We start from the raw sequence: 24477 nt of genomic DNA on the forward strand, positions 1-24477 counted from the left end.
AACGAGTCGCCTTGATCACGATTCATTAGGTGTTTCGCCATGACGTACGAACGAAACCAAGTTATTCACGTGCACGCGCAAACCCGGGAGATTTCAAACCTGAGGCCCCGCCCTCTGACGCAGAAACCCAGACACACACATACACACACCCACAAACACACACACACAAACATGCCGGTTGATTGAAGTCACACTGCAGATGGATATATTGAGTCTCTACCCAAAGATGAAACCTCAGCATTATAACCAAGCAGTTGGAAACTTCTGGAAGCTACATGCTACAAAGAATACTTCATCTGAGTTTGTTAAAGGAAGGATCAGTAAAGAGTAACTGATGGACGTCAGGATGGGTTTCTTCCATTTCTCAAGTGTAAGTACGTGCGGTTAAAGTTGTTGCCTCGTTTACTCTAGCTTGCAAATGTATTTAGTTGTGATTTGTTACTTGTAACCGAGTGTACTGTATCAGGTTAACTGGATATATTATCTTATCGCGTGCAAAGTCACGTTAAAAACGCGACGCGTGCTGTTTGTTTATGGAGCTCCGTGTTAGAGTTCTGCTCCCGCGATTTATTCGGAAATTTATTCCCGCGCCGCAGAAATCTGGCGCGGGGACAGCCGCGGGAATAAATTTCCGAATAAATCGCGGGAGCGGTCGGTAACGGGTTTAATTTGGGACGGGAGCGGGCTGTCTAGCAATATCACGGATATTGCTATGTGAATTAGAAAGAGAGAGTCTGCTTGGTATGAGAGAGCGTATGAGAGAGAGAGAGAGAGAGAGAGAGCGAACGAACGAACGAACGAGCTTTGTGCTGTGTGTATGTGTTTATACAGACAGCTTGGCTGTCTGGACTGTATACTGGGTGATTTTTGGTTGTGTTCTCCGCTCTAGCAGGACCGGGCGCGGCGGGCAGAAAACGGAGCGGGTTCTCAGGCTAAAACCTGGCGGGTGCGGGCGGAAACGGGAGCGTTGTCATCCGGAGGTGTGTGTGTGTTTTTGTGTGTGTTTGGTATGGCGAGTACACGACTGTCTCCTTAGTTCGGTTATCCGTAGCACTATCCACTCGCCATAGTGTGGCAGCTAAAATCCACGCATACACTATCGAGCGTGTATGAACTGTGATTACTTTTTAAATTGCTGATTAGCTATTGGCCATTTCCCTCTCTGACTGAAGGCAGTCGACCAATCGCAACAGACTGTCATCGGTCCAATCAGCGCAGATTAGCTCTGCGCTAAGGAGGGGTTTGGGAACAAATGAATCACTGGACGATTCATACAGGAGTCGCTGGGATAATTAGGTAAAAATAAATGCAGATTATAAGACCATGAAAGTGTTTTTTGACCTTGCATGCATATTAGACTGTTGTTGGAGACCCTTACAACCAAGATATGACCCTATTTCATGTATAATATGGGCTCTTTAAGTCAGGTGATTGGCTGGGCCATTCTAGCAGCTTTATTTTTTTTCTGAAAGCAGTTTAGATTTTCCTTAGGTGGAATGTGGTCATTGACTTGCTTAATTGTTCACCCTGGTTTCATCTTCATCATCCTAGAAATGTAGGTGTTCAGACCGAAGCATCTAATATCAATTTACACTGACGAGAAGCAGGGTTGCTTTCTAAATACTGAGAAATTTTAGCTGCTGTCTGGGCTTTCCATGATTTTTTACACCTCCCTTTCTTCATGTGTTCAATAGTTTTCTTTTTTGTCATTTTGTTTTATTAGACGTGAATTCATTTGACTAATTAGTTTTGTGTTTTTTGTATGTATGGATTGCTTTGTTACTAACTTTTGGTAAAACTCAACCAAAAGTCCAAAAGTCAACGGCACCTTTGTTTGTTCTGAGAAAAATGGTGACATGTTCAATACTTATTTTACAGACTGTATCTGCTCAGAATATACAGCACAATAATAATTGAAATCTGTTAAATTTTACTTTAATTAAGCTCGGCCTATAAAATCATTTTCAAATTCAAAATCAAGTACATATAGCATATTGTCAGTTTTTAGGGAATGAAGTGAGTTTAATTGCTTTATAAGCAGTTGCATTGATGTGTTTTCAGCTTTGAATGCCTATCCAGATAAAGTCACTGGGATTGTATTTATGGTTAAATCTTTTGCTCAGACCTCCAAAGGCTCCCTGAGTGTTCCTGATCTGGTATCCTAGCGATGCTCAGATCGGGAATGCAAGGACGGGGTGTAAAGTGCAGCTGTGCCGTCTCCTCCGAAACGACTTGCCATTGGCTGCCTGCCCCACAGAGCCTTCTGATTGGCAGGACTAATGATTCGTTTGGATCACTGACTGATAAAACAACAAACAAGAGAGGGCCCCAAGACAGGGAACTTTTCTTTATAAAGTTTTATTCTCGGAGCCAGACCTTTTTTCATTGACAGATCATTCTGACAACTGATTTTTCTTTAACCTTCTGTTTCATACAGAAGAGAGCAGTTAAGGAAAGTTGCATGGTTGCGTAAAATAACCATAATAATCTAATGACGGGTCAATGTTATACAACATAAGAGAGGTACATTCTGTAGCCGTTTTTCATGACGGAACACATTCTCTCTCGTAGTGATCCATGTTTGCATATTTAAGAGTTTGTGTTGAAAAGGGTGACATTTTGCACTCTTTAATGAATGATGGAGTTCTGCAGGGACAGGTTTAACATATCACAGATTAACAGAAGTTTAGCTTCACACTGTAAATTGTCTGAGTTGTCAACACTGGCAGAATTGTCTTCTGAAAGAAAAAAAAAAGTCATTAACAGGAAGCCTGACAGAATGGAACTCCATACAGGATCATTTTGGGGCATTCACTCATCTCAAGAATATTTTTTCCATTTGATGTCAATCCAAACTCTTATGCTGTTTTTATTTTATATGCAAAACTAAAGGATGCGTTTCAGGGTGGCCTTAAGGAAAGATAAAAGTATTTTGATAGCTTCTGTGATTTTATCAACCTGGGCTCATTCTGAAAACATACCCCTATATACATTTCTGGAATGTGCCAAAAACGCCCCTGGAGCTACATTTTTTGCAGTTTTTGTTTTCGTAAATCCACCAAAGGCCACTGTGTACACTTTTTGACATCTCAATTTTTTTCTCGTGAGTGCTATTTGTGCCTGCTCTTTTTACGTAAATCCACCAGAGGCTGCTATCGACTGATTGACTTAATGACTGAATGACCGATCGACTCACCCACCCTCCTACTTTTTCTAAACTTAACCAATAGTGTTTTCAAAAGCATAGATTGACTCGCCCACCCCCTTTCTCTTAACCCAACTGACAGTTTTAAAAAGCAATACAGAAAAAAATCTCGGCTGATTTTTACCACGTTTTCAGATTTTACCACATTCTCACCTTGATGTTTTTATTCTTAGCCACTTTCTGGAACTGTTCTTTGCTGGACCCCAACCTCATCATTGTGGTCAGCTCCTCTCTGCGTCAACTGGTCAAACTGGTAATAGCAGAAGAGCCGTCCATACGGAGTTAAGCGGTCAGCTGTTAAGCACGAATAGGAATGGTGTCATACCCCACTGTAGCGTTTGTTTTAAAGATGAAATGCAGCCGTACGTACTTCTGGCTACATAATTCGTGATCTCCAGAAAGGTATATAGGGCTGCGTTTTAGGAATGAGCCTATGTTGCATTAATGCTTCAATATCATGCCTAAATGTTTTTTTTTTTTTTTTTTATATATCTGTTGTTATTTTTGGATCAACATACTGTCACTTTTGTCCCTTTTTTGAATATCCGCATGTCCTGTTTGGAGCCTTGTTCTCGTCTCCTTGTTTGTCTTAATTTATCTTCCTTGAAGCATTCTTTCAACATAGACTCATTCTGAGAACGTAGCCTTATATACATTTCTGGAGATCGCGAACTATGTAGCCAGAAGTACGTATGGCTGCATTTAATTTTTAAAAGGATTGTTACGAGGCGGTATCACATCGTTTCTTTTTTTACGCTAACCAGCTGACCGCTTACCTCCATATGAACGCTTTCACGATGTTACATGTTTTGTTCAGTATCTCGCCATGTACGTTGACGAACTTGAGACACAGAAAGAGGAGTTACCATGATGACGGGGTTCCAGTTCCAGAAAGTAAGACAAAAACAGAAGCTAAAAAAACAAACAAACAAGTAAATAATATGGTGAGTGTGGTCAAATCTGCAATTGTGGTTAAAGTCATTCTTTTAATGGTTGCTTTTCAAAAACCCATCGGTTGGGTTTAGGGAAGGAGGTGGGCGGGTCAATTGATGCTTTTGAAAACACTATTGGTTGGGTTTAGGAAAGGAGGAGGGTGGGTCAGTTGATTGGTCAGTCAGTCACACCGTGTTCCCACTAGACACGAAAGAAGCATCAAGCGGGAGTGATTTACGTGTTAAGTCAATGCAAATTCGTGAATAGACATCCTGCCGTGCAATAAACGGGAATAAGGTGGCACGAGTGACACGATTTGCATGAATGAAGTGGCAAGAGTTGTGCGATACATGCGCGTTGTGTGCGAATCACTCAAGTTCGAAAATCTGAACTTCAGCAGACATTCGCGTCGCGTTAACCAATCAGGAGCTTTCTCTTGTAGTGGCATGCTTAAGATGTAGCGCCTGTTGTTCGTGTCCCAGGGGAAATCCTCCAGCCGTCACCGACAACAGTTGATCAAACTGGGCTCGGCTCAGTCAGAAGCACTGCTGAAAGCTTCCATCATCCAGGTTAAGTTTCTGGAGGAGTTTATGAACTCAAAGAGCTGGGTGCACCTCTGAAAGAATGTAGTGGACTCCAAACTTATCGACGCTTTTTTTCAGCCTTCATAAAGCACATACAAAACTACAGTCACCAGGCACACAGAAGCCCTGCCCATGACGTGATTCCGTGTCTATTGTTAAGTGGATTTGATGCACGAATGAAGCGGGTAAAGTCAAAATGTTCACGCGATTTATCCACGCGTACCGTGTCTGGTGTAAACACAGCATCAGTCAGTCAGTCATTCAGTTAGTTTACAGCGGCCTCTGGTGGATTTATGCATGAAGAGCATGTGTGAATGCCACTCGCAAGGGAAATTTAAGATCACAAAATGCGTACACAGCGGCCTCTGGTGGATTCACGAAAACAAAAACTGCAAAAAAACAAAAGAAAAAACGTCACTCCAGTGACATATTTGGCACTTTCCAAAAATGTATATAGGGGTATGTTTTCAGAATGAGCCTGGGTTGCATTCTTCTCTTGTTTGGTCATTTTTGGCCTTTCTTTGTGCTTTCATCTCTTCTGTCTTGAATTGTAGGTGTGAGACTGATGTCACTTTCAGGAGCATGTCAAGTGATTGTGGAAACACAGGACAGCAGGTTCAGCCTGCTCGAGTTTGAGCCTGTCCCAGAATGCACCAGCTGTTCCGTCTAGTGCTGGGGCAGAGGGACTTGTCCCGTGCAGGAGACCTCTTCTCTCTGGATGACAGTGAGATCGAAGATTGCCTGTCCCAAGCCCTGGAGGAAATTAAAGTCATATCCTGCTCTCCAGTAAGTAGACAGCCAACGTCAAATAGCCAACAAGAACACCATTAAACAGACACACCATTATGTTATAATTGTAAGATGTACCTAAAGTTTGCATTAATCATTGCTGTTGAAGTACGTTATAATGAAAAAGTGAATTGCCTAGAAATTCACATTATTGTAATGAGCAACTCCATGCAAATTTCAACATTGCCAGGAAAAAAATTAAAGGTTTAGTTTATGACCAAAACACAGAAACTGTTTCTATATTTTCTGTGTAAGCAAGTATTTTACAATACTTTAGAACTACTCAAAAATGTCTCTGTCAATGTTTTTAAGTGAAGTTTCATTAAATAATTTTCGAGAGGAGCACGGGATTGAGCACGTAATCAGTAATCAGTAATAATCCAATCAGAGTGATCCTAGTTTACGAAAAATGGATCATTTTCTCCCTACGGCTCTTTGTTTTGGAAAAATCCCCCCTTCCACCCCATCTCCTCCTTTTTCTCCCTTTTTTTAAAGGGGGAGCTCTCAAGACCTACCTGATCTCGGATCTCTTGATATGCTTATTGACCGGGCAGGAGCCCTGGGCTCAAATATCCCCAAGCTCAGGGTTCTCTCCCAGGATAGCATGCCAAACCTGCTATAAATGCTAAGCATATCTAAGTGGGAACTCTAGAAACATTTTTATTTGATTTACCAAAGTCACACGGGTAGCAACTTCACATCTGTCGCATCCATAATGAAGCTTTTAAAATAAATCCAAAAAATCTGAAATAAAATAGGATTAATCATTTTTGTTCTATAGTGAGACAATTCTTATCCTTTTGAATAGCATTATAAGCATTGTTTCTTTTGGGTTGAGCAGTTTAATTCACAGAATTTCTACAAAGCATGTTGTATACTGTAAAGTCACATACTTTTTTGGTTTCATCCATAACACATGTTTATTTTCCTCATTTAAAGTACAAAACATGTTTACAGATTGATATCTTTCAGATCCCTTAATTCTGTGGTCGGGTGTTCCTGGAAAATAATAGCAGATGTTTCAATATAATGTTAACGTTTACTTTCTATGTAAATTTATGTTTTGAGTTTTTACTGCAAATGTCACACTCATTATGCTAGAATTGCTCTAATGCAAAAACATGTTATTGTAATACAATAATGAATCAGTTTAGAAACAAAATATTGCTGTAATGTCAGTGCGCATAAGCTCGTTGACATTTAATGCAGCTGCGTTTACGGCAATTTTCTGTCCCCACATTGAGGTCTCTCTATTAAGTTCCTTTCAAGAAAGGTCTTTTCACTTGGCAGCCATATTTGCAAAGCCTTCCGGCAGCTCATCCAAGACCAGGACCAAGTCCCATTTAGTGCAACTTAATGGAGGAAACCTGATATCTCACACACTGCTTACTGAACTTACAGTTAACTTGCATATATTCATCAAATGCGGCATGGTGGCTCAGTGGTTAGCACTGTCACCTCACAGGAAGAAGGTTGCTGGTTCGAGTCCAGACTGGGCCAGTCTGTTTGGAGTTTGCATGTTCTCCCTGCATTCACGTGGGTTTTCTCTGGGTGTTCCGGTTTCCCCTACAGTCCAAAGACATGCGGTATAGGTGAATTGGATGGGCCAAATTGTCCATAGTGTATGAGTGTGTGTATGAATGAGTGTGTGGATGTTTCCCAGAGATGGGTTGTGGCTGGAAGGGCATTCGCTGCGTAAAAACGTGCTGGATGAGTTGGCGGTTCATTCCGCTGTGACGACCCCGGATTAATAAAGGGACTAAGCCGAAAAGAAAGTGAATAAATGAATGAACGAGTGCTTACTGGGCTCTTAATTTTTGTTGGCCGGCCAAACCTGGGACGGTTCTCTACTCTTCAATGTTTTTACTATTTATAAATGACTTCATAAATAGTTTTCTAACAATTTCCAGACTGGTAAATTCTTTCTGATTTATTTTTGAATTTCTTTGTATCTAGACACAACGTCTAGCTTTCGAAGATCTTTTGGTCTACTTCACTTCTTCAGACAGGTTCTGTTTAAGTAATTTCTTAATTGCGAATAGCTGTGGCAGAAATTAGGTCCTGGGTGTTGATGATTTGTTTTACGATATGAAATATTAAAGTGTGACAAACATGCAAAAAAAATAAATAAATGAAATAAATCAGGGGGCCAAAGACATGCGGTGTAGTGTATGTGTGTGATTGCGTGTGTACGGGTAATTCCTAGTTCTGGGTTGCGGTTGAAGAGGCGTCCGCTGTCTAAAACATTAATTCATTCATTTTCTTGTCAGCTTAGTCCCTTTATTAATCAGGGTTTGCCACAGCGAAATGAACCGCCAACCTATCCTGCACATTTTTACGCAGCGGATGCCCTTCCAGCCGCAACCCATCTCTGAGAAACATTCACACACTCATACAGCCTACCCAATTCACCGGAACCGCATGTCTTTGAACTGTGCAAACATGCAAACATGCAAACTCCACACAGAAACGCCAGCTGAGCCGAGGCTCAAACCAGCGACCAAGCAACCTTCTTGCTGTGAGGCGACAGCACTACCTACTGCGCCACTGCGTCACCTTGTCTAAAACATATGCTGGATAAGTTGGCAGTTCATTCAGCTGTGGCGACCTCTGATGAATAAATGGACTATAGTCAAGGAAAATGAATGAATGAATAAGGGGGCTATGAATGTATCTACAGTATATATGTGAGAGTGTGTGTGTCTGTTATTATTAGCTTTGTACATATTTTGTTTAAAATGGTAGTATGTTCTGTTCTGACGTTTAATTGTGTTATATTAATTACTAGAAGAATTATGATGAAGAAGAAATTAATTAAAGATTATTATTGTTGTTGTTCAAAGTCATATTGAATTAGTTAAACCCAGGTTTTTATTTCTTTACAATTTTAGCTGATCACATTCACATGATGCTGTTACAGTGAAGTTAGAGAGCATATGGCATGTTTTGGTTGATCGCTGACCCCATCAGCACTACAGAATAATTACTATCTGAATAATTTGAATAAGGTGACCCCTAATTTGCACACATTGTATATTTTAAATTCAAATGAGTGAACTTGTAAAGGATTGCTGGTGTCACCGTGTGTGCTATAGCCAGTTTCTCCTGCCTCATTGGGCTTCTTTGTTCTGGATGGCTTCTGTAAACAGATTTGGGCTCATCCAGCGTCTCAGGGGCAGCTCTCTCTCATTCACTCTTCATCTCATTCTCTCTTCTCTTGTATTTCCCTCTCCAGGGCCAACAGTGCCCTCCTTTTCACAGTCGCTTGCATTACATTATCATTCTGAACATGCCACATCGCAAAAAAGATGAAAACATTTGCCATCAAATATTTTTGTTTAATTATAGCTCATGTTTTCAGAGATTTTAATGAAGCTGTTTGCATAGACAATTACCATACAAGCTGTAGCTTAATAGCCAATTAAATGACATCTGTCAATTCATAAATGTTTAATGTGTTACATAATAATGTAAAAAAGCCAGTTCATTGGATAAATCAAATCAGATATGATAGACATCTCTTCTTTTTTGATTGATTTGTTTGTTTTAATATTTAATAATTTAATTTAATATTTAATAATTAATAATTTAATTTAATATTTAATAATTGCTTCTAAATCCGAACGTTAATATATAGATCATAAACTGTGTGTATGTGTGTGTGTATATATATATATATATACACACACACACACACACACACACATACACACACACACACACACAGTTGAAGTCAGAATTATTAGCCCCCCTGAATTATATATATATATATATATATATGTCTGTATGTATATACATACATACATATATACCTACCTACTGCGCCACTGCGTCATCGTGCATTAACCAATAAAATTAAAACTGACATTAATTAAATCTGAACAATCTGTTGTCATTTCTGATATTTGGGATTTAGATTTAATGCAAGTAGAACATTGTAAACATTGCAAAAATTGTAAACTAAGCTTGGTAGATTCAAATAATGTAGTGTAAAAACTTTAAAAAACATCAATATCTGTGCATTGTCCATTAATATAAAAAGCTTATCAGGCGAATAGGTATTATAAAGTAATACAAATAATGTATAGTTTTCTACATTATGTTTATCTTTTAAAAAATAGCTTACATTAGCTAATAAAACACAAGGTAGGCCTACTGGGCTTGTTTATCCTCATAGCATCCACGCGGGATAAAAGAACAGCATCTTTACGTCGTCTTTCGTGAAATGCTTATAGATTTTTGTTTATAGTAAATCGGACTCATTCAAAGTAGCGTCGCTGCGCAAAAAACGTTATGAATGCATGCTACAATTCCGACTACACAATGTGTTTTCTTTTTCTTATGATGCACAGAGTTTTGAGGTAAGGGATGTTTTCATTTGCCATTCACTGACAGTCAGACAGCCTCATACAGTTCATCAAACTCCATCTTTTAAAATCGAAATCAAACTTGTAATAAAACAGTCTCCTCATAAAGCAGGGGTATCAGCGCGCTGCTACATTGAAAACATATGATTCGATTCGCGTCTTCTGATTGGAATTTGGATGATTAGAAGCAAATCTACATGCCTAAAGCATTCACTTAATGTCATTATCAAATTTTTGGCGGAAGTGGCGTTTAGCGGCTTTTGCATTTGAACTCTTCACATACATATATATATATATATATATATACATATATATATGTATATATATATATATATATATATATATATATATATATATATATATATATATTTTTTTTTTTTAACATTGGCGTCACTGTGGCTTATTGGGTAGCACGATTGCAAAAAGGTCACTGGTTCTAGCCCTGGCTGGGTCAGTTGGTATTTGTGTGTGGAGTTTGCATGTACTTTCCATGTTGGCGTGGGTTTGCTCCGGGTGCTCCGGTTTCCCACAGATAACAAAGACATGCGGTGTATTGAATAAGCTAAATTGGCCGCAGTGTATGTGTGTGAAAGGGTGTGTATGGGTTTTTCCTAGTGTTGGGTTGCAGCTGGAAGGGCATCCGCTGCTTAAAACAAATGCTGGATAAGTTGGTTCATTCTGCTGTAGTCTGTGTGGGTCCTAACACCCCATTATAGTGAAGGGGACTCTATACTGCTTAGTGAGCGCCGTCTTTCGAATCAGAAGTTAAATTGAGATCTGACTCTTTTACTCTGGCATCCTGGCCAAATTTGCCCACTGGCCTCTGTTCATCATGGCCTTCTAACCATCCGCATTGGCTTCATCACTCTGTCTCCTCTCCACCAATCATCTGGTGTGTGGTGTGCAGTCTGGTGCAATATTGCTGCCGTTGTGCATCCAGATGGATGCTGCACACTGATGGTGGATGATTGAGGTGGATGAGGAGATTCCATCAATGTGTAAAGCACTTGCAGTGTCTAGAAAAACGCTATATAAATGTAAGCAATTATTACAATTATTATTAATATTATTTAGTGTGTTCAAGAAACCTATTTATGTTTTCTCCATTAAGCAATACCTGGGAATAATTTGAAAAAGAATTCCAGTTTCCCAGGAGGGCTAATATATTTTTGTCTTTAACTGAATGTAATGTGCGATTTGTGACTGGTTTCAGGACTACCTCACCAATGACAATGACCAGGCGGTGGTGGAGATCTGCATCACACGCATCACTACAGCCATTAGAGAGACCGGCTCCATCGAGAGGCATGGAGCAGCGCTGGTGTCATTATGGGAGTCTTGCCTCGAACATAACCTTCAGCCACAGGGCAAAGATGAAGACACACCTCATGCCAAAATTGCCTCTGACATCACCAGCTGCATCTTGCAGGTGGGAGCAACACCTGTGGGTTGTCACACAAATCACACAAATGATTCCAGATCTAGATTTTCTATATTTATAAAGATATTAATAAACCACAGATATGTCACAGACACCTTCTAAAGCAGGGCTTTTATTATGGAGTCCTGAGGGTTTGAACTTATTATAAAAAAAGCATAATAAATATGCAAATAGTTAACTAATTAAATAATTAATTCTATAATGTAAAAAAAAAACTTTATCTACTTTATTGTGAAATTATTATTTATATAATAAATAGATTAATAAAATCTTATAATAATAAAAATAATAATAGTAATAAAAATATGAAATAATAATAAAAAATAATAAAATTAAATAATGCAAAGTTTGATTAAAACCAATGTAAACCAGTAAACGTGTACATAAATAAATATAGTAGATTAGTAATACATTTAGATGAAAATAATCTAGAAATAATAATGTTTACTCATTTAAAAATAAAATACAAATAAATAATGTAAATTTTGATTTGCATAGAAATAAAATAAAAACTAAATGAACAGAAATAAGATTGAAATGTATACCCAGTTACTGAAATTAATCCATAAGCATGTAAATAAATAATATATATTTAGTAGATTTATAGTACATTTAATAAAATTAAATCCAGTAATAATAAGAATATAAATATAAAATGTTTCATAATAAAATTATATTAATATATAATAAATTATTCAATTATAAATCAATAACCATTAAATAAACAAATGCAAAATTTAACTAGTAGATTAGTAGTAAATTTGGATAAAAATATTTACTAGTAGTAGTAATAATAATAATAATAAAGAAATTTTGATTAAACCAGAAATAAAATGAACATTAAATGAAAACAAATACAATTCATTTATAACAAATTATTGAAATAAATCAATAAAGCATAAATAAATAAATAAATGTAATATATAATTTGTAGATTGGTAATAAATTTAGATGCAAATAATCTAGTAGTATAATATTAATAAATTTAATATTCAGTATTTTTTAAATAAAACTAATTAATGCAAATGAAAAGATGAAAATAGTCTAGTAATAATAATAAAAAAATAATATATATATATATATATATATATATATATATATATATATATATATATATATATATATATATATATATTTGTAATAAAATAAAATTAAAATTGATTGAAACAAAAAACATAATTAAATGAACACAAATAAGATTAAAATGTATAATAAATTATTGAAATAAATCAAGAACGTGTGAATAAATAAATGTAACATAAAAAGTAGATTAGTAGTACATTTGGATAAACATAATCTATTAATAATAATAATAATAATACAAATATTAAATAAATTTAGCTTGAAACTGAAATAAAATTAAAATGAAATGAACACCAATAAAATTAAATTTATAACAAATTACATATACACTCTCACATTCACATATAACGACCAATTTAGCTTATTCAATTCACCTGTAACTCATGCCTTTAGACTGTGGGGGAAACCAGAGCACCCGAAGGAAACCCACACGAACACGTGGAGAACTTGCAAACTCCACACAGAAATACCAACTGATCCAGCTGGGGCTCGAACCAGCAACCTTCTTGGTGTGAGGTGACAGTGGTAGCCACTGAGCCACCACGCCGCTCCTAAAATGTATACCAAATTATTAAAATTAATCAAGAAATGTGTAAATGAATAAATGTAATATATAATTAGTAGTATATTATTTACAGTAGATGAGAATAATTTAGTAATAATAATAAATATGCTGTAAGACAACAGTGCTAACCACTGAGCCAAGGTGCCGCATCATTAAAAGTTTCTATTATTTACTTTTTCTTTCATTCATTTTATTTTCGGCTTAGTCCCATTATTAATCAGGAGTCGCCACAGGGAATGAACCGCCAACTTATCCAGCAAATGTTTTATGCAGCGAATGCCTTTTAAGCTGCAACCCATCACTGGGAAACACCCATACACTCCCATTCACACACAAAACACTAAGGACAATTTAGTTTATCCAATTCACCTATAGCGCATGTCTTTGGACCTGGAGCACCTGAAGGAAACCCACGCAAACACAGGGACAACTTGAAAACTCCACCCAGAAATGCCAACTGACCCAGCCAAGGCTCAAATTAGTGACTTTCTTGCTACCCACTGCGACGCCGTGTCACCCTTCCACCATGTTGTGTTGCAAATATTGGCCAAATCAAAAACTTTGACTTCAATTCCATCAGACTTTCAGAGCTAAATGTAGCATACATAGCACAAGAAAAGCTTTAATATGGGTTTTTGCAGATCCAGCTTGTAATGTGAACCCGTGACATTTACAGATCAAATGAACATTTATTTTTTCGGCTCATTTGAGCTCCTCTAATTGCGGTCAAAACAGCTAAACCATCCATTTCAACTCTGAACTAATAATTATTCACTCTAAGGAAGCCAAATGCTGTGTCTCGAAATGAAACTGACACGCCTGACAACAGCAATTATCCATAATCTCCTTCAAATTCTTTCAGTTTTAAAGAAGCGTTCACCGTTTCTTCTGCTGCGTTTGATATTTACTTCATTCTCGTTTCAATAGATTTTCCACATCCTCAGTGACTCCTCTCCTTCTCTTTTTTCTTATTATTTTCACACACGCAATCCCTTATATAATGAGCCGCATATGAATCTTACAGCAGGGCTTTTGGAGGAAGGCTGAGCTAGGGTGATGCATTGTGGGTAGTGGCGGAGATCAGTATTCATTAGAGGACTGCAGCTTGAACAGTCTTATGCCTGAGTTCTTCACAACTATTTGTAGAAGGGCTCTTTGATCTGAGCAGCAGTCACACATTCAAGCGGCTGTTTTATAATTAGCTCAGCCTTTTAAAGTTAGCTTGCCTTTTAAACGTTTACTTCCGATACTCCAGGAGCTTTAGGCAAGAAAACAATGGCCTTCTTTTTATACAGTAAAGGAAAATAAATCAGTTTACCCCAGATTGTATTCGTGACTATTGTACGCAGGAAGTCCTTTCCATTTAAAGAGAAGCTTTAATGCAAAAATGACTTCTATAAGAGGTCCAAGTAGGCTTGCCACGATAGACAGTGTTGACGGTGATACGGTTTTAAGACGCAACACCGGTGACATCACTTTTCCACCGTGACACCCTCCCCACATTAGTTTTTTTTTTTTAAGTATTCAGTTTTTTTTTGTATTAAATATTTATTTGAATTAAATGGAAAATACAATTATAAATAATTGACTTAAGACGTGAGCATGCACTATAATTGTCATCTGAACATAGCTACAATGCGTCATATTTCATTTATCACGTGAGAAAAAAAGAGGAGTCAAATTTGCAGAAAGATGATGGCGGACGATTTAAAAAACGCGCCTGTTTGGCAATATTTTGGGTTCAAACCAAATGCAAAAAGAAAACCTGAAGACGTTAATGAGGCAATCTGCAAACAATTGTAGTGGCAATTTCCTTTTAAGGAGGCGCTCTCGGTGGTCAAGAAACAAAGTCTTACCCGGGATGTCTTTTCAAAGCTTTTATTCTTTGCAAAGAAGGTCACAGTCATACAGCAACAACAGTTTCTGCAGAGTGAGACAATGAAGCAAAGTGTGCTCATCCTTTTATCTGGGTTGTGCTGCTTACGAGGTCAACTCCAGTTCAACCCAAACCACACATACCACGACAGGTGTGAAAACCATCCTGCTGCTTCCCTGTCATATATCACACAGCCCATGCCCCTTACCCCTAACAAATGTTCATCTTAAAGCCTAATTGGAAAGATAAGGACCAGGTGGTCACATACGGGAATGTAAGGCTGTATAAACAAAAGTACACTGTGAACACAAGTGACTTTTCACACATCTAAAGATGAGGAGTAAGCAAGTTTTCCCTACACATGTTCATCTAAAAATGAATTTCCATTACAATTCCTCTCTTTTTATCATTCATTGATAACTCACTATTAAATTCATTTTTCAATTGAATACAAAATCACACTGATTACAAAAATCATTTAACAGGTTTCTGCACACATCAAATACACTAGAGATGTTTAAACACTCTTCTTAATAGTTTCCCCATTAAGATTTATCTTTCAAAACATCCCTCTTCCCTGGGAGCCGGGCTAAACGAATAATCACTGTTATTGCGCTCCCGATCGAAATCGGACCCTCAGTCACCCCACAGAGGTTCAAATCCCAGAAATTTCCTGTTTTTTTTCACATTATTGATTTGTTCACACAACAAAATTCTAGAAACATTTCTTCAATCAGTTAAAAATTATTAACACTCTACAGCAATTCATCAATAACACTCATGAACATAGGAACACGTTGTTTCTGTACTCTTAAACATATATCACATTTACACCCTTCTCTCAATTTTCATGTAAATGATCACTCTTTTGAGATTTGTTACAGAACATATATAAGCAAGCAGATAGTTATCTTAAATTTCAAAAAATCTGGTTCGTTAATATTTTCCCAATTAAGTAACAGCCGTCACCTAAAATTTTGTTCTCAGTTGTTTACAGTTTTTCCTTATCCATTACTATGTAGCTGCTGCTATCATCAAAGTCATAATCAAAATCTTCACCCATGTCAATATTCATACCCTCTTCATTCACGGCCACTCTTATCATCTGATGGGATGTTTTAGTTGTAATCAGTCTGCCCACTGACCATAATACAAATCTGAATATACATGGAAGACAACATAATATCACTACACCCACTCCTAATACAGGTAACACCACAGTAAAGGCCCAGTAGATCCAGTTTCCCCACTTAAATGACAGCCAATTTAGCTATGGGCTGCTAACTTTCTTAGGTTCTTTTACTGTCATTCTCATGTGGGTCACAATGTCAGTAATGTTTTGCTGTAATCAGGTTAATTAAGGTGACACTAGCTGCAATGCCAGTGTTGTTCTCCTCAGACCACACATTCCTTGCACACGGAATGGATGGCAGCTAATCTTTTCTTCCATCTTCAGATCTTTAATGCGATGGTCAAGCACAGCTTATTCACCTCTCTTTTTGGTCGCTTTATCCTCCGTCTGCGTGCTGCTTGGTGTTGTATTCAGAAGTTACTGTTTCACACACACCTCTTGGGTTGTTGTTGTTTCTCCCCAGCTGTGACCTTGCTTCCCTCAGATAACAGCCTGCTGTTTTCCTTCAGATGATTTCAGAGCCCCTCTTTCTCTCCTACTCCCTCATGGAATCCTCTTCAGGAGATGGAATTTTCCTGCAGTGCCCATCATGCACCCACGTCGCCCGCTCTGCGACCTTCACCGCCGTCTCCGTGGTCAGTAGCACTTGAAATGAACCCAGCCAGCGCTTTGCTCTCCAATTCTTTCTCCTCAGGTCCCTAATCACCACGAAGTCGCCAGGTCTCAGACTGTGCAGCGGTCTCTCAGCAGCCTTCCCCTGTGCGGCCTTTACCTGCACACAAACATCGGACAACACATGAGACATATCTTACAGTAATTCAACATATCATTCTCACACACATCTGTTGAGGGCAGCTGCTGTTTTCCCCCATTCACACCTGCACGCGGTGGTTTACCAAAGAGAATTTCAAACGGGCTCAAATTCATTTTTGATCTTTTTCTCATTCTCATGTACTTCAGGACAATGGGTAAAGCTTGAACCCATGTGTCTTCAAAACATTTTGCCAATTTGTTCTTCAGTGTACCTTTTTCTCTTTCAACAGCTCCTCCTGAAGCTGGATGGTAACTGCAATGTGTTCTCAAATCAATTTCCAAGTATTGGCCCACTTGTTTGATTGCTTCATTAACAAAATGAGTACCATTATCTGAACTTATTTTTCGTGGTATTCCCCATCGCGGTACAATTTCCGTCTGTAACGCTTTTGCTACCGCAGCCGAATCTTGTTTTGAGGTTGGAAAAACTTCAACCCATTTTGACCACATGTCAACCATCACCAAACAGTACCGTTTCCCATTACATGGGGACAATTCAATGAAATCCATCATCAAATATTCAAATGGCCCTGTTGGAGGTGGATGAGATGATTGTGGGACTTCTATCGCTCTGGCCACATTATGTGTGTTGCAAATTACACATCGTCTACAGAAATTGTCCGCAAATGTAGTGAACCCCTTTGTGAACCACAGTTCATTCATTTGCGCAACCATTGCTGTTTTTGACGCATGATCTTTACCGTGAAGTAATTTCGCATAATGTTGAAAAAAATGTTTTGGTAAACACGCCTTGCCCTCAGCACACATCCACACATTATCTTTCATCACACAGCCAGACTGTCTCCACTTGTTTTTTTTTTTTCTCCAGCCCCGTCGCGAAGGTCTGCATGTCCTGCAAAGAAGAACACACGTCATTGTTATCATCAGCAGATAGCAAAGAACATTCGCAGTAATCCTTGTCTCGTGATGCCGCGACTTTTGCTGCTCCATCTGCTCTGGAGTTACCTGCAGAAACAGAATCTTTATTGTTAGTGTGCGCTGCGCATTTACAAATGGCCAGTTTGTCAGTTAGTAAAAATCGCATCCAGCAGTGCTGCCACTAAAGGAGCATTGACTATTGGTAGACCATCAGACTTAAGAAATTTTCTGTGTTTCCACAGAGCCCCAAAATCAAGAGCTACCCCAAATGTATACCTTGAGTCAGTGTAAATTGTAGCCTCTTTTTCTGCCATTAATTTACATGCTTCTGTCAACGCCACGAGCTCTGCGGCCTGTGCAGAATAGTACCCTGGCAATTTCCCAGAGGTCACCACATCAAATTCAGTTGTTACAGCGTAACCAACTTTATTCTGGCCTGTTTGTGGATCTTTAAACGCTGAACCATCCACAAAGAGGACATTGTTACAATTTTCAAGTGGTTCGTCAGAAAGGTCAGGTCGTGGTGTACACACCTGTTCAAGTGCTGTTAAACAACAATGATGCTCTTCCCCATCTTCCTCAGTAGGAAGAAGAGTAGCCGCATTCAAACCAGTACATCGTTTAACAGTCACATTTGGCATATCTAACAAGATAGTGTGATATCTCAGCCAGCGGGCTGTTGACAGATGCGATGTTTTTTGTTCTTGGAGAATCATGGACACAGAATGTGGCACCATCAGTATCAAATCAGAATACCCAACAAAATCTCTTGAAGCCATAACAGCTTTTTTCTGCAGCCGCCACTGCTCTTAAGCAACGTGGCAGGCCTGCTGCTACGGGGTCAAGTTTTCTCGAAAAATAGGCCACAGGTCGCAGTCTACCTCCATGATCCTGTAGGAGTAATGACGTCATGAACCCACCTCTTTCATCTACCATCTGAACAAATGGTTTTGTTGGTACAGGCAAACCCAATGCAGGGGCCTCAGCCATTTGTAACTTCATGTTTACAAATGCCTGCTGTGCCTCTGTTGTCCACTCTAGTTTGTCAGTGGATTTCATCCCCTTCCCTAATGTTAGGGCTCTCAGGGGTTGTTCCAAAATTGCATAATTTGGAATAAATGTGCGACAATATGAACACATACCCAAAAAAGACAACATTTGTTTTTTCGTTAGAGGTTTTGGTACATTTTTTTATACCACTCACCCTTTTTTCAGACAGAGATTTGCTGTGTGGTGTAATGACGTGCCCTAAAAATGTTACCTTTTGTTTAACAAACTGCAATTTTGTCAAACTGACTTTGTGGCCCTCCTTAGCCAAATGCTTAAGGAGAGTCACAGTGTCTTTCACACACATCTCTTCATTCTCGGCACATATTAACAGGTCATCAACATACTGTAACAAAGCAGTTCCAGCTGTCAGGGTCAAAGGTTCCAAACTTCTTAACAACGCTTCATTGTACAAAGTTGGAGATGCTGTAAAACCCTGACACAGACGTGTAAAGGTGTAGCCTTTACCATTAAAATTAAATGCAAACCAAAACTGGCTGTCTTTGTCCACTGAAAAATGCATTTGCCAAATCAACCACTGAATAAAATTGTGATTTTTCAGGAATTTGTAACAAAATTGTGTACAGATTTGGAACTAATGGAGCCCTTTGTTTGACAGCTGCATTTACTGCTTGTAAATCCTGTACAAAATGCCATTCTGTAGGCATCCCATTATCCCTTATCTTTTTAACAGGAAAAATAGTGGTGCGAACCTCAGAATTGTTGCATGGTACAATAACACCCTGTTCCAGTAAAGCCTCAAATACTGGGGTAATGCCCTCAATGGCTTCCCTTTTCAAAGGATATTGTTTTTGGCAAGGTCTGTAATCAGATTTTGCAGCGATTGTGACTGGATCACAACCTTTGATTAAACCAACATCATACTTGCTTTTAGCCCATAATTCACTTGGTATTTCTGTTAAAGCTGGATGTATGTCTGCAGCGTTAAAGTCAACCATGCAAGAATTCTTTATGCAAACTTTGTCAATATCAGTCAAAGTTCTTGAAACAGCTATTTCAGTTTCACTGTCCACCCGAAATACTCTCGAGCTCTCAATCCATTCTAACCCTTTCTCTCTACTCTCAGATAGGCCTAAATCAGCCCAAGACTGATGTTTACCCTTGCAAACTGATATGTGAGGCACAGCCTGTGCTAACATAAGATAGAATGAAAGCTGCTTTTCTGACAGAGACACTGAAACTGCACACAGACTATCCTTTTAGTACATTTTCTCTAAAATCAACGTTTCATTCACATTTGTCTCAAACCAAGCTTTCTCAAATTCCTCATCTGTAAATTACGACATGTGACGTGCAATGCAGTTCACCAAGAGACATATCAATGTCAAAAGGTTTTACTCAATCTTTAGCCAATTTGCAGATTACATCAGCCCATTGTTTTCAATGAGTCTGTGATTCAACCAGCAAACAACAAAATTCCTCCTTTTTTTTTTTTTTTTTACTCTCACACCTGAGAAGTCTGCTGTTAGAACTAAGTTTAATTTACACAAAATATCCCCTCCAATGAGTGGTATCAGACATTTTGGCAAACAAACAAATGCGTGGTTGAAAATTTTACCCCCCTCTGTCTCACAGGTCAGTGGAGCTGTAAATCGCTCGATCACTGTATGACCAGATGCAGACAGAGACTCGTGAAATTTGTTTTTCAAAGGTATTTCACACTGTAGGTCACATAGTCGTATGCAAGATCTGCTAGCTCCACTATCAGCTACAAACTCAACCAATGTATTCTCAATCAATATAGCATATTTTGACATATTTAAAAAATGCTTCACTAAAAAAAAAAAAAGAATGCCATTTCATCAGAAAAATGATCAACATTACTGTGATCAAAATTACAGTGGGAAATGCAAGCTCTTTTTTTTTCATTGCAGAGAGCCAAAAGTATGTCAGTGTATGTGAATATGTGTGTATAAAAATGTGTCTGCATTTAAACTTGTTAGTAAAAATATGTTCACTTCCCTTTACTGTAGCTGTTGGCTGCTTGCCCAGACCCTCTCCGTTCTGCTCTTCCCTCTCCGCACATCAGCTCCTTTGTTGGTTCGCGCCTTTCGGGTCAATCCTTGACCAAAAGTCCATCTCTGTGGCAAGCGCAGACATTTGGTACAGTTTCTCGTCATGTACACCACAGGCTCTGCAGATTTCATCGCCATCCGTCACATTCCAGTTTCTCCATCTTCTGGTATCTTTCTCACCCTTGACACCTTTGTTGCCTTTGAATTTGCGATATCTTTGGTTGTCAGGTGTTGGTTGGATCTTTGGTTGGCCACTTGTATCAGAGCCATGCACAGCTCCCTTTCCGCTTTCTTCTTGTCTTGCTCTTGCTTCTTCTGTCAGCTTGTCTTCAGCATGTTGAGCACACAGCAGAATGTCCGTTAAATGTCCATTTCTCCAGTTCAAACAGATGTCCTCCACTTGCTTGAGGTGGGAATTTTGTTGGTGCGGTCGGAGGTCTTCTGGGATAGTAGCAGTTGAGGTCTGGGTCAGTTCTCAGGGCTCACAGCTCAGCCACGGGATAGTGATGGTACGGCGGTACATGAATGGAAACAGATGTATAGAAAAGATTAGTAATGCTAATTAATCTTTCATTCACACTTTCACATTTTTCACTTGCTTTTTCCTTCACTTTATCTCCTTCATTCTTTTCCCTACATGCCACTTCTTCATTCTCTTCCCTACATGCCAGCTGCCTCTGCAGCATTTTCCTCTTTGCCTCTTATCTGCCTTTTTGAGCCAACAATCAACAGTGTCTCCACACGACACACACACATGCCTTTCACAAAAACAACCTGCTTTTCCTTCTGCCTTCTCAATCGACTCTTTCATTTTGTTTAACCTAGTAACACTCAACATTCCCTTTCCCTCAGAAACTTGTGATACTTTATTAGTTTTCCTATATCTTGCATGCTTTTTAAAAAAAAAAAAAATTTCATATAATTTTTTTTCCATATTCCAAAACACCGGTTTATTATATTTTCTCACCTTACTTTGGGACTTCCCCATGCTGGCAATGATCTTTCCCCTGGACTTTGTCGGTACCTATTAATCTGTCGGACGTCTCCAACAGATTTCGACTTTTCACCTAAAATCGAAAAGTTAAGCTATGCAGCTCTAATTTCGTGGCCCCCAATTTCAACCCCCTTTTAGAAGTAAATCGCTTGGCCCCTGATTTCAACCTCCTTCTGGAAGTAAATCGCACAGCCTGGATTTCAACCTCTTTTTTGGAAGTAAATCGCACAGCCCCCTGATTTCAACCCCCTCCCGGGAGTAAATCGCAGTTAGCTAGCCAAACGTATTAGAAAGGTCTTGATCTTAGTCAGGCACCAGATCTCACTTGTGTAAGGTCTTGATCTCAGCTAAACGCCAGATCTCACTTGTAAAAAGGTCTCGATCCCCGCCTGATGTCAGATCTCACTTGTATTAATCACGCCGCTATCCCACAGAGACAGACCCGCCAGCATGGTGATGACCCAAATTGCAGTAAAAACCCTTTTAAATTGCCTAATCAAATACCCAAAACTTGTTAAATTTCTTTTTTAACAATAAACAAAGAATTTGTTTCTTACCAGAGAGTTCAGATGCCACTGAGTTCTTTTTCCCAGATGTCAGTGGGGTTCTTCTCCGAGCCCGGCGGTCGGCCCCTCAACCCTCAACCAAGTGGGGCAGGGCTGTGACACGAAGTCCCAGGATGATCAGTCACCGTCCGCAGGGTCCGGAAAAGTTCCTCCAAGACATCCCACTATTCTGACACCAAATTGTAGTGGCAATTTCCTTTTAAGGAGGCGCTCTCGGTGGTCAAGAAACAAAGTCTTACCGGGATGTCTTTTCAAAGCTTTTATTCTTTGCAAAGAAGGTCACAGTCATACAGCAACAACAGTTTCTGCAGAGTGAGACAATGAAGCAAAGTGTGCTCATCCTTTTATCTGGGTTGTGCTGCTTACGAGGTCAACTCCAGTTCAACCCAAACCACACATACCACGACAGGTGTGAAAACCATCCTGCTGCTTCCCTGTCATATATCACACAGCCCATGCCCCTTACCCCTAACAAATGTTCATCTTAAAGCCTAATTGGAAAGATAAGGACCAGGTGGTCACATACGGGAATGTAAGGCTGTATAAACAAAAGTACACTGTGAACACAAGTGACTTTTCACACATCTAAAGATGAGGAGTAAGCAAGTTTTCCCTACACATGTTCATCTAAAAATGAATTTCCATTACACTATCTAGAGGAAACATAACTAATTTATACACGCACCTTCAACGCACCTTTATGTTAAACTATGGGTGGGTCGCGGATAGATCAATGGCCGTAAATACGCAACACATACTCTCATTTTAAAAATCACGCGACCATCATCTCACAATGTTTAATAATAAATATCTTATTTTTTTATTAAAACGAGTGATTTAGCTATGCCGCGGTATTGACAATCCAACTGCAGAGAAACAACATCGCGGCAACCACAGTGAGCACCTTTTCCGAAGTTCAGCTGTTCTTTTTTGTACTTGATTATGTGTTTATTGTTAAAAAAATCAATAATGAATAGGCCGACAAGAGTGTATCCTGTGTGTGCGTGCATCTCTTATCACTGAGGCCGCTCTCTTCAAAAAACGAAAGTTGCTTTGTCTGTCTGGTAATATTTCGGCTTTTAATCGGATGAAAAGTTCATTTAGATGAACAAATATTAAAAATTGCAATAAAGTAACTGAGACGTGCGGCCACACATTAAATCTGAGGTCTGATCTCATCTCTCTCTCTCTCACTCGCTGTCATTCAGACATCAAGACCCCACACAAGTCAAGTCGCAAAACTTAAGCTGGTGCAGCTGACTGGTAGAATAGCTGAAGCCTTTGGGAAATCTGTCAAAATACAGAACTGAAATTGACAGGCATAAATGTCTTTGAGCCAAAAAAAGTCTATTTGTAGGATATCTGTAAAAACGCAATTGGAGCCAGTGTCATGTAGGAGTTGTGTAGCCTATTAACTATATTAATTCAAATAAAATGAAAACCAAAATAAACAATTCATTGCATTTTTCGTTTGATAAAAATATACGTAATAGACAAGTCACCGCCAATAGACAAGCCATTCAAAACATATTATTTCACTGTGCATTGGGTTATAATGTAGATTTTACAATAAAAACTAAACGTAGCATGTCTTGCTGTCAATTAAAACATGGAATTCATACCACACCAGAGCCATTGGATTTTTCACGTTGTACCTGCTGAAGATTACAACATAGGCTCCTTCTGAAAACATATCCCTATATACGTTTCTGGAGATCACGAATTATGTAGCCAGAAGTACATATGGTTGCATTTCGCCTTTAAAATGAAAGCTACGGGGTGGTATGACGCATTCTTTTTCGCACTTACCAGCTGATTGCTTACGTCCGTGTGGACGGCTTTCCTACTGTTACCAGTTTGTCCAGTATCTCGTCAGTAGACGAGGAGAGGAGTAGATCATGTTTACTGGGTTCTAGTCCAGTAAAGAACGGTTGCAGAAAGCAGGTAAGACAAAAACAGGAGCCATATGAAAAGATGTTAAAAATTAGGCGAGGGATTTTCATTTTCTGCATTGCTTTTTAAAACTGTCGGTTGGGTTTAGGGAAGTGGGTGGACGGGTCAATTGGTCCTTTTGAAAACATTATTGGTTGGGTTTAGGGAAGGAGGAGGGTAAGCCAGTCGATTGGTCAGTCAGACGGTCAGTCATTCACTCAGTCAGTCAACAGTG

The 24477-nt window shown here is 38.9% G+C and overlaps 3 protein-coding genes and 1 pseudogene across 8 annotated transcripts in view; 2 read left to right on the top strand and 2 right to left on the bottom strand.

Moving 5' to 3' along the window:
* Positions 1-24477, bottom strand: part of grk7b (G protein-coupled receptor kinase 7b) — an 845646-nt gene that overhangs the window by 413621 nt on the left and 407548 nt on the right. The gene's annotated exons all lie outside the window — the stretch shown is intronic.
* Positions 1-24477, top strand: part of bcl7bb (BAF chromatin remodeling complex subunit BCL7B b) — a 266172-nt gene that overhangs the window by 31108 nt on the left and 210587 nt on the right. The gene's annotated exons all lie outside the window — the stretch shown is intronic.
* Positions 1-24477, top strand: part of veph1 (ventricular zone expressed PH domain-containing 1) — a 168118-nt gene that overhangs the window by 15323 nt on the left and 128318 nt on the right. For all 5 annotated transcript variants that reach the window (XR_015514233.1, XR_015514234.1, XR_015514235.1 and 2 more), the window contains 2 exon segments: positions 5277-5508; positions 11092-11307. Coding sequence is in view for 1 of the 5 variants with exons in the window: in NM_212831.1 (NP_997996.1) it covers positions 5371-5508; positions 11092-11307 (354 nt within the window). In the remaining 4 variants the exon portion in view is untranslated.
* On the bottom strand, positions 22012-22506 carry wu:fb55f04 (annotated as a pseudogene). Its single transcript, NR_023341.1, is given in 1 exon segment — positions 22012-22506. The product of NR_023341.1 is annotated as a wu:fb55f04 (transcript).

The sequence above is a fragment of the Danio rerio genome, chromosome 18 (assembly GCF_052040795.2).
Source record: "Danio rerio strain M-AB ecotype USA chromosome 18, GRCz13ab, whole genome shotgun sequence".
Lineage (NCBI taxonomy): Eukaryota > Metazoa > Chordata > Actinopteri > Cypriniformes > Danionidae > Danio > Danio rerio.